Here is a 13,606-nt window from a genome sequence, read left to right on the forward strand (position 1 = left end):
GACGCTTCTCCCGCTCTGCCGTTGTTCTACAGTATGTAGTCACTAATAGTCTACAACAAGTTACCACCATCGTCGCAAGGCGGCTCCCAGAAGGCCTTATCCAGCAGTGCTCGATCCAAGGGCTGGGTAGAGAGCGTCACTCTCGACCTGTCAATCGTCAAGTAGCCTGGCAATGAAGCGACAGACCTTGAAAGAATACGGCGCGCCTCCGAAGAGGTATGTCCGATCGATTTCACCCGATCTGACCCAGGAAAGACGAACATGCACAACGAGCTTCTTGTTATCAGAACATGCCATCATTGTGGCTGCGAATCATCGTCCGATGTTGTCCGTCTGGCTGCCCGCGTTGATGTGTGAAACAAGGCGTGAAATCCGCACCTATTTCCTTGTATAGGACCGTGACTCGCATGCCGGATTCACGAACCCATTGTGAAGATAGCGATGACAGGCAGGCATCAGCTGGCTCATCACATCCTGCTATGGAAATGTCCAATCCGACGAGTGACGGGGTATGCATGTAATACCTACCCATGTCAGTCGGAAAAAGCAGATCGGCCGCTGCTGCACCGCCTGGCACTTGCGTACAGGAGACCCACGCGCGAGCCCGTCAACCGGCACGGCAGTCCTTGCGTTTGAGGTGAAGACGGCAGGGTAATGCCAACCTACTACATGGTGCGTGCAGTATGAACTGCAATTTCGCTGGTATGGATTCGTCAGACCATCGTGACTGTAGTCCTAAATACGTCAATGTAAATACTATGCCGGTCTGCTGCTTTGACCGTTCGCTTTGACCTTCTGCTGCTACTTCTCTCGGACCTCACCGCGTGCTGTGAATGTGATCGTTGTGCTTCGACCTCAAACCTTCACTGTTCGACTGCATTCGTATGTACGAACGGACCTCGAGCGTACCACACCTGACATCTGGTTGACATATTCAGTTCGATTGCAGATTCCAACGACCACATCAAGCGGAAAACGCCTGGCTGAGATTGATCTCTACGACTGGTTTCGCAGAGACGACGACGCAGGTCATTTCACGCTCCCTTGGGGAAGGACGAAGCCATATAATATCGAGGAATTCGAGACGAAATCCTGTCAATAGTCATAATTTTTCTGGACCAACCTGGACAGTCGGACATCGTCAAAAGGATCTTTCGGAAACTCGCTTCTCCTGTATTCTGCAGCTACAGCATCTCGACGAAACTCTCGACCACTTCAGCACCAGCAACTATCGCAACACTGTTTGACACAGTGCTCCTTTGTCGCTGCGAGATCCCAAGTGTCGACAGGTTTCCAACAATTCTTCACGTGCAATTCGAAGAACAGACCACATCGACCGGAACAGCCTCGCAACGAAAGGTTCCATTGCACAAGGACGGACCAGATCGACGACAAATACATCTACAATTCGGCATTCGAGGCGACACGGCGGTGTAGATAATATTTGGGCGGAGAAAGTGAGAAATTGCAGGGCGACTCGTAAGGGGAGAGAGACTGGAGAGAAACAGAGGACCAAGGACCCTAACCTGGAAAGCGCGCTACGGCAGCATCCGAATCTTGCCTCAAGCTTGCTTGCATCTGGAAAGCAAGGACCACATCGAACACGCGAACTGCTGCCATCGACATCTTTCTTATTTACGTCGGCGGACGTCTTTTTGCGATTTAATACCCTGCGCCACGACCATCGCCGTGTGCTGCACTCCTTCAGGTACGTTCAACTCTGTCGTCTCACTCTCCCAAGGCGCGTAGGACGAGTCGGCGGCTCCTCTCCTTTTCCTTTCGAATCCGCCAGCGCACGCGCCTTCGAGGGAACGGGGAACGACTGCACCTTCGGACTCGAGCACAGGCTGCTGTACCGTTCACTATTGAAGAACATGCGCTGACACGGTTTTGTATAGTCCTGTCGATTGCTGCCTTCCTTTTCACTACACCACTGCCCATCGCGGCGCACTCGAGCACCACGCAAACCACAACAAGACCCCGGGAGGGCTACCGTTCACGATCCATCATATCCCGCCACACCTCTACGTCTCGTATCCTCAGTTCACGTGCGAGCACATCGGCGCGGCACTCACTGGCCTTGTGGAATTCGCGTGGCCGTCACCTCGCGCGACAGAAATTTTCTGCTCTCCAGTCAGTAAACCTCTGGTGTAGCACATCGTGGAGAAGAGAAGGGTCATTGGATGTCTTTGCCGTCCATCGAATATATTCTGGTGGCTTCGCAGTGGAAGAGAAGGGACAGCATTACTGGCGTCGGAGAAATGAACCTCAATAATCTGCTCAATACTAACCGGAATGCCGCAGGCGCAGCTTTCCGCAACATGCAATACGAAGTGCCTCCCCCGATGACCATGAGCCACGACATGTCCAGCAATGGTCATTACGCCCATCAGAACCTCTATGTCCCCAACGGCGCGAGTAGGGTCAAGTCGGAGACGGGCTCGGAGCGCGGTGCATCTCCACATACCTCCGATCAATCCTCGCGATACTCGTCGCAAACTCCGCAGAACAGCGCAGTGTATCAACAAATGGCTGCGCAACTCACAAACGGTCTGCAATATACGGCGCCGCCGCAGATGCAGCAGCAGAATGGCATGTCGCTACTACAACACTCCTACCACCCTGCGACAGGCCAAGAGCCCTCATATCAAACCCAACAGCCGCAGCAGCAGCAATCACAGCAACAATCTACACAACTAGGTGCTGTTCAACCAACGCCGCATGGTGATCAAAGCTCGATGGAAGGTGGAAGAGCAAGCACTGGCAGTACAGGATTGCCCAAGGCTTTCTCATGCAATACTTGCCAGAAAGGATTTGCACGGAGGAGTGATCTCGCGCGCCATGGTATGTGCAGACGATTTTTTTTCACTGTTCGGAGAACGACGACTGACACTTGCCAACAGAACGGATCCACAGCGGAGTACGTCCACATGTTTGCGAACATCCCAACTGCGGAAAACAATTCATTCAACGATCCGCCCTCACGGTTCATTCGCGCGTCCACACTGGTGAGAAACCGCATATGTGCGAGCGTTGTGGAAAGGTATGATGGCTCCGACATGTTACATTGCGATTGCGCTGACCCTTTTGCACCAGCCTTTCTCCGACTCTAGCTCTTTGGCACGCCACCGACGGATACACTCGGGGAAACGTCCCTACAAATGCCCCTATGCTGATTGCCAGAAGACATTCACCCGACGGACTACACTCACGCGTCACCAAAACCACCACACGGGCACCATTGAAGAATCTGAAGCCGCCACTGCTGCCGCTCTTGCTTCGCGGGCGTCTTTGCCCCAACAACGATCGAGAGGGTCAGACGAAGAGAACGACTTCTCCGCAGATGGCAAGTCGCCTATGCCTCCGCAGCACGATCGTCCTTCCGCGTCGCCTGCCAACGGCATGAATGGAGCGCCGCAATTGCAAAGGCAGGCGTCTGACTACTACTTGAATGCCATGAACGGCGGTATGGCGTCCGTTCCTGCGCATTTGCGGAACGACATGCAACCTACACCACGATCGCAGTCTCCTGCGCAATACACCATGCCCGTCAATCCGCCGCAGTCGCGTCCGACTCTTGCCTCCAATCCATCCGCCAGCTACGCATCTCGCCAAATTCTCGAGCCGAATGGAGCGAGCGTCCAGCAGCAAGGCACCAGTGGGACCAATAGCCCACACATGAACGGCAATATCGCATGGCAGCCTTCCCATCACGGTCTTCCTACCACGCAGACGACCGACTACACCTATCCCGATCACACAGGTTACAGCGTCGCCAACCCGATGTACTATCAGCAGGGCAGCGTTCAACGACCGCACAGCACTGGACCGATCGATCACTATGGCCCAATGCGTGGACAAGAAATGTGGGCGCAGCATCAGCAGTAGGAGGACCCACCACTACACCGCGGCGGAAGGGAGACTCGAGTCTCGTTTCCCGTCATCAATCACTCCAATAAGAGCAAAAGCATCCCAAATTTGCTGACCGCAATTGCTCTACTCCGACCTCGCATTTTGCATCATTACTGGCGTTCGGTACGGCTGATACCCCTGGTTTCTCGATTCGGCTGGCATCTTTCTGTTTTCTCGCGTCAAAATTCGAGCGTGCATTTTACGGCTGATCAGCCACCTATACCACCATCCTCTTCTCCTTTGTTCAACCTGGCTGGAATGGACCCATACTACAACGGGCACTTAATACCGGATTTGCCTGTGGATGGCAAACTCTGAAAAATATGCAACTCTATCTGAGTTGCCTGCGGCGAGCTTTTGTTTGCCAGTGACGAGTGAAATGACGGAGGGTGTAATATACATAGTAATAAGGCTGGCATCTAGCAAGCCACAAGGAGGGGGAGGAAGATTATCAGATCAGGATGGGTCTGGAGTTGTGCTGGTACAACAACATCTTTGCCATCCTGCACAGCAATGGTACAGCGGGCACGCGCAGAATCGAGTCTCATCTCGTGGCGAATCGGCATCTTTTGGCGATCCGCACAGGGCATGCTGGTGACCCGTGCTTTCGTTATCGAAAACTCATATGTCAAGAATTAGTAAAAGTAATAGTAATGCCCGTTCTCAAACAGTTCCGTCTTCCTCTCACAAGCACGATGATTCCGCGTGTGCAGTCCGTCTGTGATTGTCATACTTTGGGCAATAACTGTCAAGCTTGGATATCTCCATAAAAAATCAAAGTCGGAGCAGGACCCAGCTTGCCAGCTTGCCAGCTCGCAAGGACGAACCATGAAAGTCAAAAAGTCCCTCCCGTCCATTTGCATCATTCCCGTCCTCTCCTTCAACTTCTCTCATTCATCAGCACAGCACAACTTTTACAGCATCAAAAACAAGACCTCGAGTACAAATACTGCGCTTCTTACACTTGCATCGACCAGGCCGACCAGTGGTACCACCAATTGCCAACGCGGATTCGCTCCAGCACTTGTTTGCTCCGACGCACCCCGCGCTTGCGCACATCTGCTAGTTCTACCTAGCTCTTCCATCTTTCAACGCCCTTGCTTGGGACAACATATTCACCAAACACACTTCACTTGCAAAATTTGCACGTGTCAACGCGACTTGATGGCGCGCTCAACCCCCACCAACGTCGTCGATGCATCCTCCTCATCAACACCAGCGACACCAAGCCGCATCTCAAAGGCTCGACTACAGCGCTCACGCTTGGCAAACGTTGTGACTAGGAATCGCAGCAGAATGGCAGCGGAAATCAGCAGTGATGTTGTATCGCAAGAAATCGAGGAAGAACCACAAGTTGTCGCTGGGTCGAGTAGGACAAAGGGAAAAGGCAGGGCTCTGGTGTCGCCAGATCAGCTTGACCTGGACATGGAGATTGCGATGGGACTTGAGATGAGCGACAGAGAAGCGCTTGAGGACGGTGAGATGATGATCGAAGAGCCGGACAAGGTTGACGAGATTTGTCCCATCTTGGACAAGGACGAGAAGCCATTCCCGATCATGTTGTTGCCGACCGAAATTCGACTCGAGATCTACAGAGCATGTCTGACCCGGCCGTACTCGATCTTGCTGTCCAAAAGGGAACAGCCCCACGCCGTTGACGCAGAGACCGAGGTCGATAAGGATTATGAGGTAATAAACGAGCAGGAACAACTCCGAGATGTCGCTAACGTAGAGCAGCCCGACCACATTCCCTTGCCGCCTAGCCCCTCTGGTTCCCGCCGCGGTCTCAGCATCGGCTCCCTTTGCGATCAGGGTGACGCCCGGGGCAGCCGCCGGATTCGCCTTCTACGAACCCATTCGCGCTCCGGCAGCGGCAGCAGTGATTCCAATCGTGGCATCTTCCCGTCCGTTTTCAACGCAAGTGGTGATCGCGCTGTGCGCCAAAGTGGTACTCGCAAGAAAGTCTATACTCCAGTCAGCGAGCCGCCACGCAACCAGACTCAAGACCCTCTCCTTGTCAACATCCTCCGCGTGAGCAAGGAAGTGTACAAAGAAGCACGCAGCGTCATCTACAGCGAGAACATCTTCACTCTGGACCTCAACACTGCAATGACTACCCTTGGATGCCTACACCAGCGCTCCAGGCGCCACATCAAGCACATCGAGCTTGAAATCCCGACCTACAACGAGATTCTCGAGCGCTTCCAGGAGACTGTGCGCCTGCATATCCGTTATTGCTCGGGATTGAAGACATTTGTCATCCACATGCCCTTCACGCTTCCTGGCGCGGACGGCAGCGGGACGTCCGGTAACACGACCGTGTATGCCAACGGCTTCGACATCCTCCGCTGGCTGCCTCAGGAATGCGCCATTGTGCTCAAAGGCAACATCTGCACTGAGATCACAGCCGTGGTGGACAAGCACTTGCATCTTGCCAAGACGCTTGACAAGGTACGTCATGGTGCTCTTCAGTACAGCTCAATCCCCTACGAAGACTGCTTGCGCAACATCGAGAGGAGGAAGAACGACGCTGCGGCAGCTTTGTAGAGCAGTCGGTGCTACAAAGAGTAGTCGACACGTCGAGGTTTTTCATTCCGATCTGCTTTGTTATTTGTGCATTGCTGAGACCTCTCTTCTTCTTCTTCAGCTCGCATACGCTCGACGACAATTGATCTCGAACGAGACTGGTCCATCGACACCTCGATGAAAACGAAGGGCCGCGGTACCTCACGAACGAAACGACAAGCACAGTATGAAGAGGACGGAATGATTCCTCAACCAGAATTTACTTCAGGACGGTGGACGTCAGCACCTTTGAGGCATCAGGCATCAGGCCAGTTTGACTTGGATGGCCTCGGTCGGTTGGAGAAAGGCACAGTGCTCGATGTTGTGGCAACGCACATCGCAGGAACGAGGCAGTACCTTTCAGATCGCGCTTAGACGGGCTGGACGCGAAGGATCATGGACGATGAGAGAGGGCGGCATGACAGCTAGTTGAACAGTATGACTTCGATCATGCCCAACCTGGATTTGACGTGCCTTCAACCTTTTTTTAAGGGACGTCCGTAGCCACCAGTAGGTGCATGATACCACAGATGATCGGGAAGAAGGACAGGCGAAATGTCGACACATTCTCGCAAACACATTCTGACGGCTTAATTCGCTGTTGCTTTTGGCCCATCCTGTAGCATTCCATAACTCCACGCTAAGTTCAAAATCGTAACAACCAGGATACCGCTCCGTCTCCAAAACCAGCACCTCATCTCTTGTTGTAGTCCTTGAGAATGCCCGTCATGTGCGAATTGGTCGTCTTCATGCCTCCCCTGCGGTTCGGCCGCTTGCGATCCTTCTTCTTGTTATCCGTCTTGTTCGTCTCCTTCACCTGACTCGTAGGCGTGAGCCCAGCTTTCTCCAGCTCAGTCCTGATCTCCGTCTCCGTCGGAGGCAACTTCGTCTTGTTCCAGAACTCGCGAAAGTCGTCGTCGATGTGCACGTGGTAGGACGGGGAGTCGGGCCAGACCATCTTCGGGGTGTTGTCCTTGGTCAATCGTGTTACCAGAATTGCACCTTCCTTTTCAAGCGCGTCGATGGCGGGAATGCAGCCTGGCCAGCCGTCTTTCAGTTCCTTCACGGGAATTCCTCTGGCTGTAATTTGGCGTGCGAGGTAGTTCTTGAGTTCCTCCGCGTTGGTGACAGGGTGCTGTGGACGGTAGCGGAAGCTATCATGGCCGTTGCCGCTTTCACTCTTTGAGACGAACTGCACGCGCTCATTACCAGCGAGGGCTGTTCGGATGAAAGGGATGTTCTTCTGGGCGTCGAGTGGGAGGGATAGATGTCGTATGAGCTCGTCAAAGGGCAGAGCTTGAGGGTTCTTGCTCTTGAGGTAGCCGACGGCGAAATTGACTTGTGTCAAGAGCTCGTTGCCGCTGCCACCGCTGGGTGCGGCAAAGGCCGTCTCATGGCTACGTTTGGTGAGGTCGACGGTAGCTGGCGCGGGAGTGGATGGCTTTGGAGTGGAGATGCGAGCGGGCGCTGTGGACGATGGGCGCGATTGGGATACGTTGCGAGAGGTGGCGTCGGCGTATTCGCTTTTGAATTTGGCGAGCGATCCTTGGAGGGCCATGGTGGTGGGCTTGTGCGGAGAGTGGGAGGAGGTGAGGTGTTCAAGGCCTAGAGACTTCAGTCAAGAGCTCCGGGCTTGTAGTTCAAGTGCGAGTGATGCAGTGCAGAGCGTTTGACATGTGTCACTCGGATCGGCTGCTTGGGAGTGAAGTGAGCAAGGGATGGTGAAGTGAAGTCGAAGTGACTGATGAGACGGGAGCTTCACAGATGAGCCTCACTTCTTATGTAAGGTAGGGTAGGAGGTAAGGTAACTCTGGAGGCGAGCCTTTGTACCGCGCCCTTTTACGGAGGGACAATATCCCCAGAGTTTATGTATTGGGATGTGCCTTCCAGTCACACGTACACCTTGTTAATGTAGCTGTCCTGCTCACTTGCAACAAAGTTGTCTCGTTCACGTTCAATCGCTGCTCTATCGACCGGATGCGGGTGCGGGCGCTGCCGCACTGACGCTAGGGAAGCAGGTCGCGCCTTCGACAAAGCCGTCTTCACACGCGAACACCTTCACTTCGACTTCTTCATCGACAGAACTTCACCTTCCGCGTCGCACCTCCCTGGTCAATCACACATGGGAGAGCCGACAATGGTGTGACCACCACTCTAATCACCAGAGCAACGATGCGGACACGCGCCCAGGTCGACGCCGGCGGCGTTGACACGGCGTACATCGCCAACACCTTTGAGCTCGCCGAAACCGATGTCCAAACCTTGCTCGACCAACCAACCGCGGAACTGGTCAAAGACTTCCTGCACTCGATCGCTACCAAGGCTCAGGAGTATGACGCTCTCAAAGCGGAGAAATTAAAGGTCGACGTGGAGTTGGAAAACACTGTGCGGACCACCGACTCAAAGTTGAAAGCCCAGAAGACCGCGGTGACCCGACATGCGAAAGAGATTGAAGAGCTACGTCAAAAGCTGAACGAATCTGAAGCTGCACGTGAGACTCTTGCAACTGAAATTGATCAGCTGCGTTCAACCACCTCCGGCTCGTCAGCAGAAACACAAACGCTCCGGCAGAGGATCGACACACTCGAGGCTTCCAACCGAGATGCTTTGGCTTTGGTCGAGAGTAAATCCACCGAGAAGGATCGAATCGCGACAGAGCTTTCGGAGCAGCACTCGAAGCTTCTCACTCTCCGCCGCGAAGTCAGCCAGCTCGAAGAGCGCAACCAGTCACTCGAGAATGCTGCTTCTTCCCAGAAATTCAAGGTGCAGACTCTTCAGCAAGAAATCGAACTGCTTAAGAAGAACAACGAATGGCACTCGACTGAGCTCCAGACTCGAAGCCAAGAGCACGCGAAGTTCAGGAAGGAGCGCAATGCGAGAATCTCAAACCTCGAACGTGAGCTCGAGGACAGCAATGCCACTGTGGAGGCATTGAAGCGAACGGAAGTCACTCTGCGACAGCGACTGGACGAGGTGCAAGCCAAAGCTGATGAGGCATTTGCACGGATTGCGAGCCTGCAGGAGGAAGCCGCGAGGAAAGAGCAGAGCTTCAAGGCGGAATTGGATGGGAGCAAGCGTCTCGCAGAGCTGCAAGCACAAAACGCGGCAACACACAAGGCGCGTTTGCAGGAAGTACAAGCTCAAGTCGACCAGCTCAAGGATGATGCCGCGGACGAGATCGGCCGCCTACAAGCTGAGATTGAGACAGAGCGCGGAGACAAGGAGGACGCTGAGCGCAAGGTGGCTGAGCTGGAAATCACTGTCGAGCGATTAGAGCAACAGCCACGGGCATCTCGACCAGGCACGCCATTACGCAATGGCGGTATCGAACCGCAGACGCCTGGAAGACTGGGTTCGCGCGCCGCTTCTCCGGCTATGCCAGGATCCATGCGCAAGACTGTCGGCGGCTTGACCTTTAGTCAACTGTACGCTAGTTACACGGAAGCCCAGGAAGAATTGGACAACGAGCGACGACGCACCAACAAGCTTGCAACCGCAATGGACGAACTCATCAACGAGATGGAGACTAGGAAGCCAGAGCTCGAGGATATGCGCGCAGAACAAGAGCGATTGGAGAATGAAATCCTTAACTTCTCTAGCCTGCTGGACGATGCCAACGACAATCGCGACGGCGCCGCGAGGGAAGCGCAGCGATGGCAGGGTGAAGCTGAAGTTGCCGCACGTGAGGGCCAGATCCTTCGACAGCAACTTCGTGACCTTTCGGCGCAGGTCAAGATCCTGCTGGTTGAGCTCCAGAGCCGCGATTCTGGCCTTGGCGAACTTTCTGCTGATGAGCGCCTGCAGCTGGAGCGCGCCGCTCGTGGAGAGCTAGATGACGGCTCCCTCGACGATATGACCAGCACCGGACACTTGATCTCTGAGCGACTCGTCATCTTCCGCGATGTTTCTGACTTGCAAGCGCAGAACGAGAAGCTTCTGCGTCTCACACGCGAGCTTGGCGAGCAAATGGAGGGCGAGGAAGCTCGTGAAAAGGCTCGACGATCTGCCGCAGACGCTCAAGAGGTCGATGAACTTCGCCAACAGGTCGGACGGTACAAGGACGAACTGCAAGCCACGGCTACTCAGATTGACAGCTACATGAAGGAGCGAGACATGTTCCGTCGTATGCTTCAACATCGTGGTCAATTGGCTCCAGACGCCGACCTCCAGTCGATGTTTGGCCAGAGCGTCATGGTGCCCGGTACGCCTCAGCGCAACAGCGTCGGCCCGCCTGCGACGCCTCGAAGTAAGGATGCGGATGACTACCAGAAGCTGTTGAAGGAGCAACAGAACTACTTCGATCAGTACCGCGAAGAGACCTCCATCGACCGCCGTCAGTTGAAGGAGCAGGTGGATGCCCTCGCACGCGAGAAGAGCACTTTGCAGGCCGACATCGCCCGGGCGCAATCCCAGATCACTCTCGCAACAGAGCGTTACGAGATGCTCCAATCCAACTTCACGGCCGCGCGCAATGAGAACACTGAGCTTCAGAAACGTTCGCAGCAGCTGGCTGAACAGGCAGCGAAGCAGGATCTGCGCACTCAGCAGGTCGCTGAAGAGCTGGTGGAGGCTCGTTCTATGATGGATTCACTTCGCAATGAGAACGCAAATACCAAGGCCGAGCGGGAGCTCTGGAAGCGCATTGAATCCCGCTTGACTGAGGACAACAAGGCGCTCATGGATGAGCGAAGCCGGCTTAACAAGATCGTCACCGATCTTCAGAATCTGCAGAACGAGCGTGAGCTCACTGAATCTGAAAATCGGCGCCGTACTCAAAGCCGTGTCGAGTCTTTGGAATCCGAGCTGGCCAGCGCGAAAAAGAAGCTGGAGTCCGAGGTCGAGGAGAGCAGGAAGGCTGCCTTGCGTCGCGAGTACGAAGAAGGCCAAAGCAGGACACGCATCGACGATCTTGTCAAGAGTTTGGGCAACGTCCGCGAAGAGCTTGTCGCTGCCAAGACCACCCGCGATCAACTGCAATCGCGTGTGGATGAGATGAAGATCGAACTGCGTGCTGCTGAGGAGAAGGTCACCGCTCTACAACCTCGACCGACAGCTCGCGCGGAGCCGAGCCAGCAGAGCCAGCAGCCTACGGAGAGCAGCGGAGAACTGCCTACTGAACAACGCCTTGCCATTGAGGCTTCCGATCTTCGGCGGGATCTTGAGCTTTCCAAGACTGAGCTTGAGAACGCCAAGCAGCAGATTGAGCAGTTCCGCGCATTCGCTCAGTCGGCTGAAGAGGAGCTTGCCAGCTTCACTCAAACCGCCGATCAGTACAAGGAGGACAACGATCAGGTTTTGGCGGAGAAGGATGCTAAGATCAAGGAGCTCGAGGAGCGCGTCGAGGATATCACCTCTGAGTTGACAACGACGAACAACCAGCTTTCAGAGATCCGTACCAAGGCGGACGATAGCAGTCGCGAGCTTGCCGAGAAGCAGGCAACTTTCGACGCCGAATTGACTCGCCTTCGCGACGATGTCAAACGCCACGCCGAGGAGAAGACCCTCTTCCAACAGGACATCAAGGCGCAGGCTGACATCGCCCAAGAGGCCCAGCAGGCGTACGACGCGGAGTTGTTCAAGCATGCAGAGGCAGCGAAGTCTCTCCAGACACTTCGCAAAGAGCACAACGAGCTGCGCACGGAGGTCGCAAGCATCAAGGCTGAGGCTGAGGCCGCCAAGGCCAATCTGGAGCGCGGAGAGGAGAGCTGGAGCGAACAGCGTGAGCGCTTCGAGCGTGAACTCGAGGAAGTCAAGCGCCGACGACAGGACGCTGATGAGCAGAACAAGCTACTGCACACGCAAATGGAGTCGTTCTCGACGGAGCTCGCAGCACTACGTCAAGGTCGGGCTGCTGCCACCGCCAACGACGACGGTGCTCGTGAAGCAACGCCTTCCGGCTCCAGTAGCGATGGCAATCTCCAGGAAGTCATCAAGTTCCTCCGTCGCGAGAAGGAGATTGTTGACGTCCAATACGAGTTATCCATCCAGGAAGCCAAGCGCCTGCAGCAGCAACTTGACTATGCCAATACGCAGCTGGAGGAAGCTAGGCAGAAACTCGTCGACGAACGCCGCCAGAGTGCTGACAAGGTCGCTTCAGAAGGGAGCACGAACAAGCTCGCACAGACCATCACGGAGCTGAATCTCTATCGAGAGTCTGCTGTCACTCTCCGAAATGAGGCGAGAGTGTCAAGGGAGAAGCTCGAAGAGAAGGCGAAGGAACTCGAGCGCCTCTTCGCGGAGCTCGAACCGCTCAAAGGACGGGTCGGTGAGCTCGAGGGCGAGCTGGAGATCAAGGAGGGTGAAATGAAGCTCCTTCAGAACGATCGCGACCACTGGCGCGAGCGCACGCAAAACATCATCAGCAAGTATGATCGTGTCGATCCGGCTCAGCTCGAGGAGCTCAACAAGCAGCTCGAAGATCTGAAGGCAGAGAAGGCGCGACTTGAGGCCGAGCAGGCTCCGTTGAAAGCACAAGTTGAGGGTGTCGATGCGCGCCTTGCAGAGGAAACCGAGAAGCTTTCAAAGAACTTTGAAGAGCGCATCACGCGGTTCAAACAGCAAGCCAAAGATCAGGACAAGAAGCGTCGAGAGGAAATCACAAACGCGACCAACAATCTTACTCAGGCGAATGCAGAGCTCTCCACCGCTACCAGTGAGCTAGAGAGAACGCGAACGGATCTCACCGAAGCACAATCTGCGCTCGAGGAAGCTCGTGCGAATGCTGCAAAGCCTCAGACAGGAGGCGTCGAGGAGGGCGAAGTCGATGAGACCGGATCAGGTCAGGATGCAGAGCGTGCTGCTCTTCAAGCTCGCATTGGCGAAGCAGAGGCCAGCGCTCAGGAGCAGCGCACTCGAGCAGAAGCTTTGGACGCTGACGTGCAGCGCCTGCAGAGTCGCGTCCAAGAGCTCGAAACACAGATCACGAACCTGCAGCATCAAGTCGAAGCTGCTCATGCTACTACTGATGAAGGTGGACAAGCCGCGGCATCTACCACCGACTCGGAGACGCTTGTGAAACTTCAGCAAGATCTTGCGACTGCTCAGCAAGAAGTCGAGACACTCCGTGCAAACGCTCAGGAAAAATCTTCAGAGCCTGTGGCGAACGCCGAGCCTGCAACTGGAGAGGTGT

The 13,606-nt window shown here is 54.9% G+C and overlaps 3 protein-coding genes across 3 annotated transcripts; 2 read left to right on the forward strand and 1 right to left on the reverse strand.

The window, feature by feature from the left end:
- Window positions 1-2,429: 2,429 nt before the first annotated feature.
- On the forward strand, window positions 2,430-3,882 carry MYCGRDRAFT_14264 (uncharacterized protein; the record flags this gene model as incomplete). Its single annotated transcript, XM_003853940.1, has 4 exons — window positions 2,430-2,700; window positions 2,773-2,844; window positions 2,904-3,043; window positions 3,097-3,882. Coding segments are annotated over 4 exons (1,269 nt in total), but the record flags the coding sequence as incomplete, so codon positions are not given.
- A 941-nt stretch (window positions 3,883-4,823) lies between these two features.
- MYCGRDRAFT_70233 (uncharacterized protein) lies at window positions 4,824-6,673 on the forward strand (the record flags this gene model as incomplete). Its single annotated transcript, XM_003853941.1, has 3 exons — window positions 4,824-5,601; window positions 5,650-6,363; window positions 6,560-6,673. The coding sequence occupies 3 exons, from the start codon at window positions 5,077-5,079 to the stop codon at window positions 6,617-6,619; spliced, it is 1,299 nt and encodes a 432-aa protein (XP_003853989.1).
- Window positions 6,674-7,171: 498 nt separating this feature from the next.
- On the reverse strand, window positions 7,172-8,148 carry MYCGRDRAFT_108767 (uncharacterized protein; the record flags this gene model as incomplete). Its single annotated transcript, XM_003854241.1, has 1 exon — window positions 7,172-8,148. One exon carries the CDS (start codon window positions 8,033-8,035, stop codon window positions 7,172-7,174), a length of 864 nt encoding a protein of 287 aa, XP_003854289.1.
- Between the last annotated feature and the right edge of the window lie 5,458 nt (window positions 8,149-13,606).

This window comes from Zymoseptoria tritici, chromosome 3 (genome assembly GCF_000219625.1).
Source record: "Zymoseptoria tritici IPO323 chromosome 3, whole genome shotgun sequence".
In the NCBI taxonomy this organism is placed as follows: Eukaryota; Fungi; Ascomycota; class Dothideomycetes; order Mycosphaerellales; family Mycosphaerellaceae; genus Zymoseptoria; species Zymoseptoria tritici.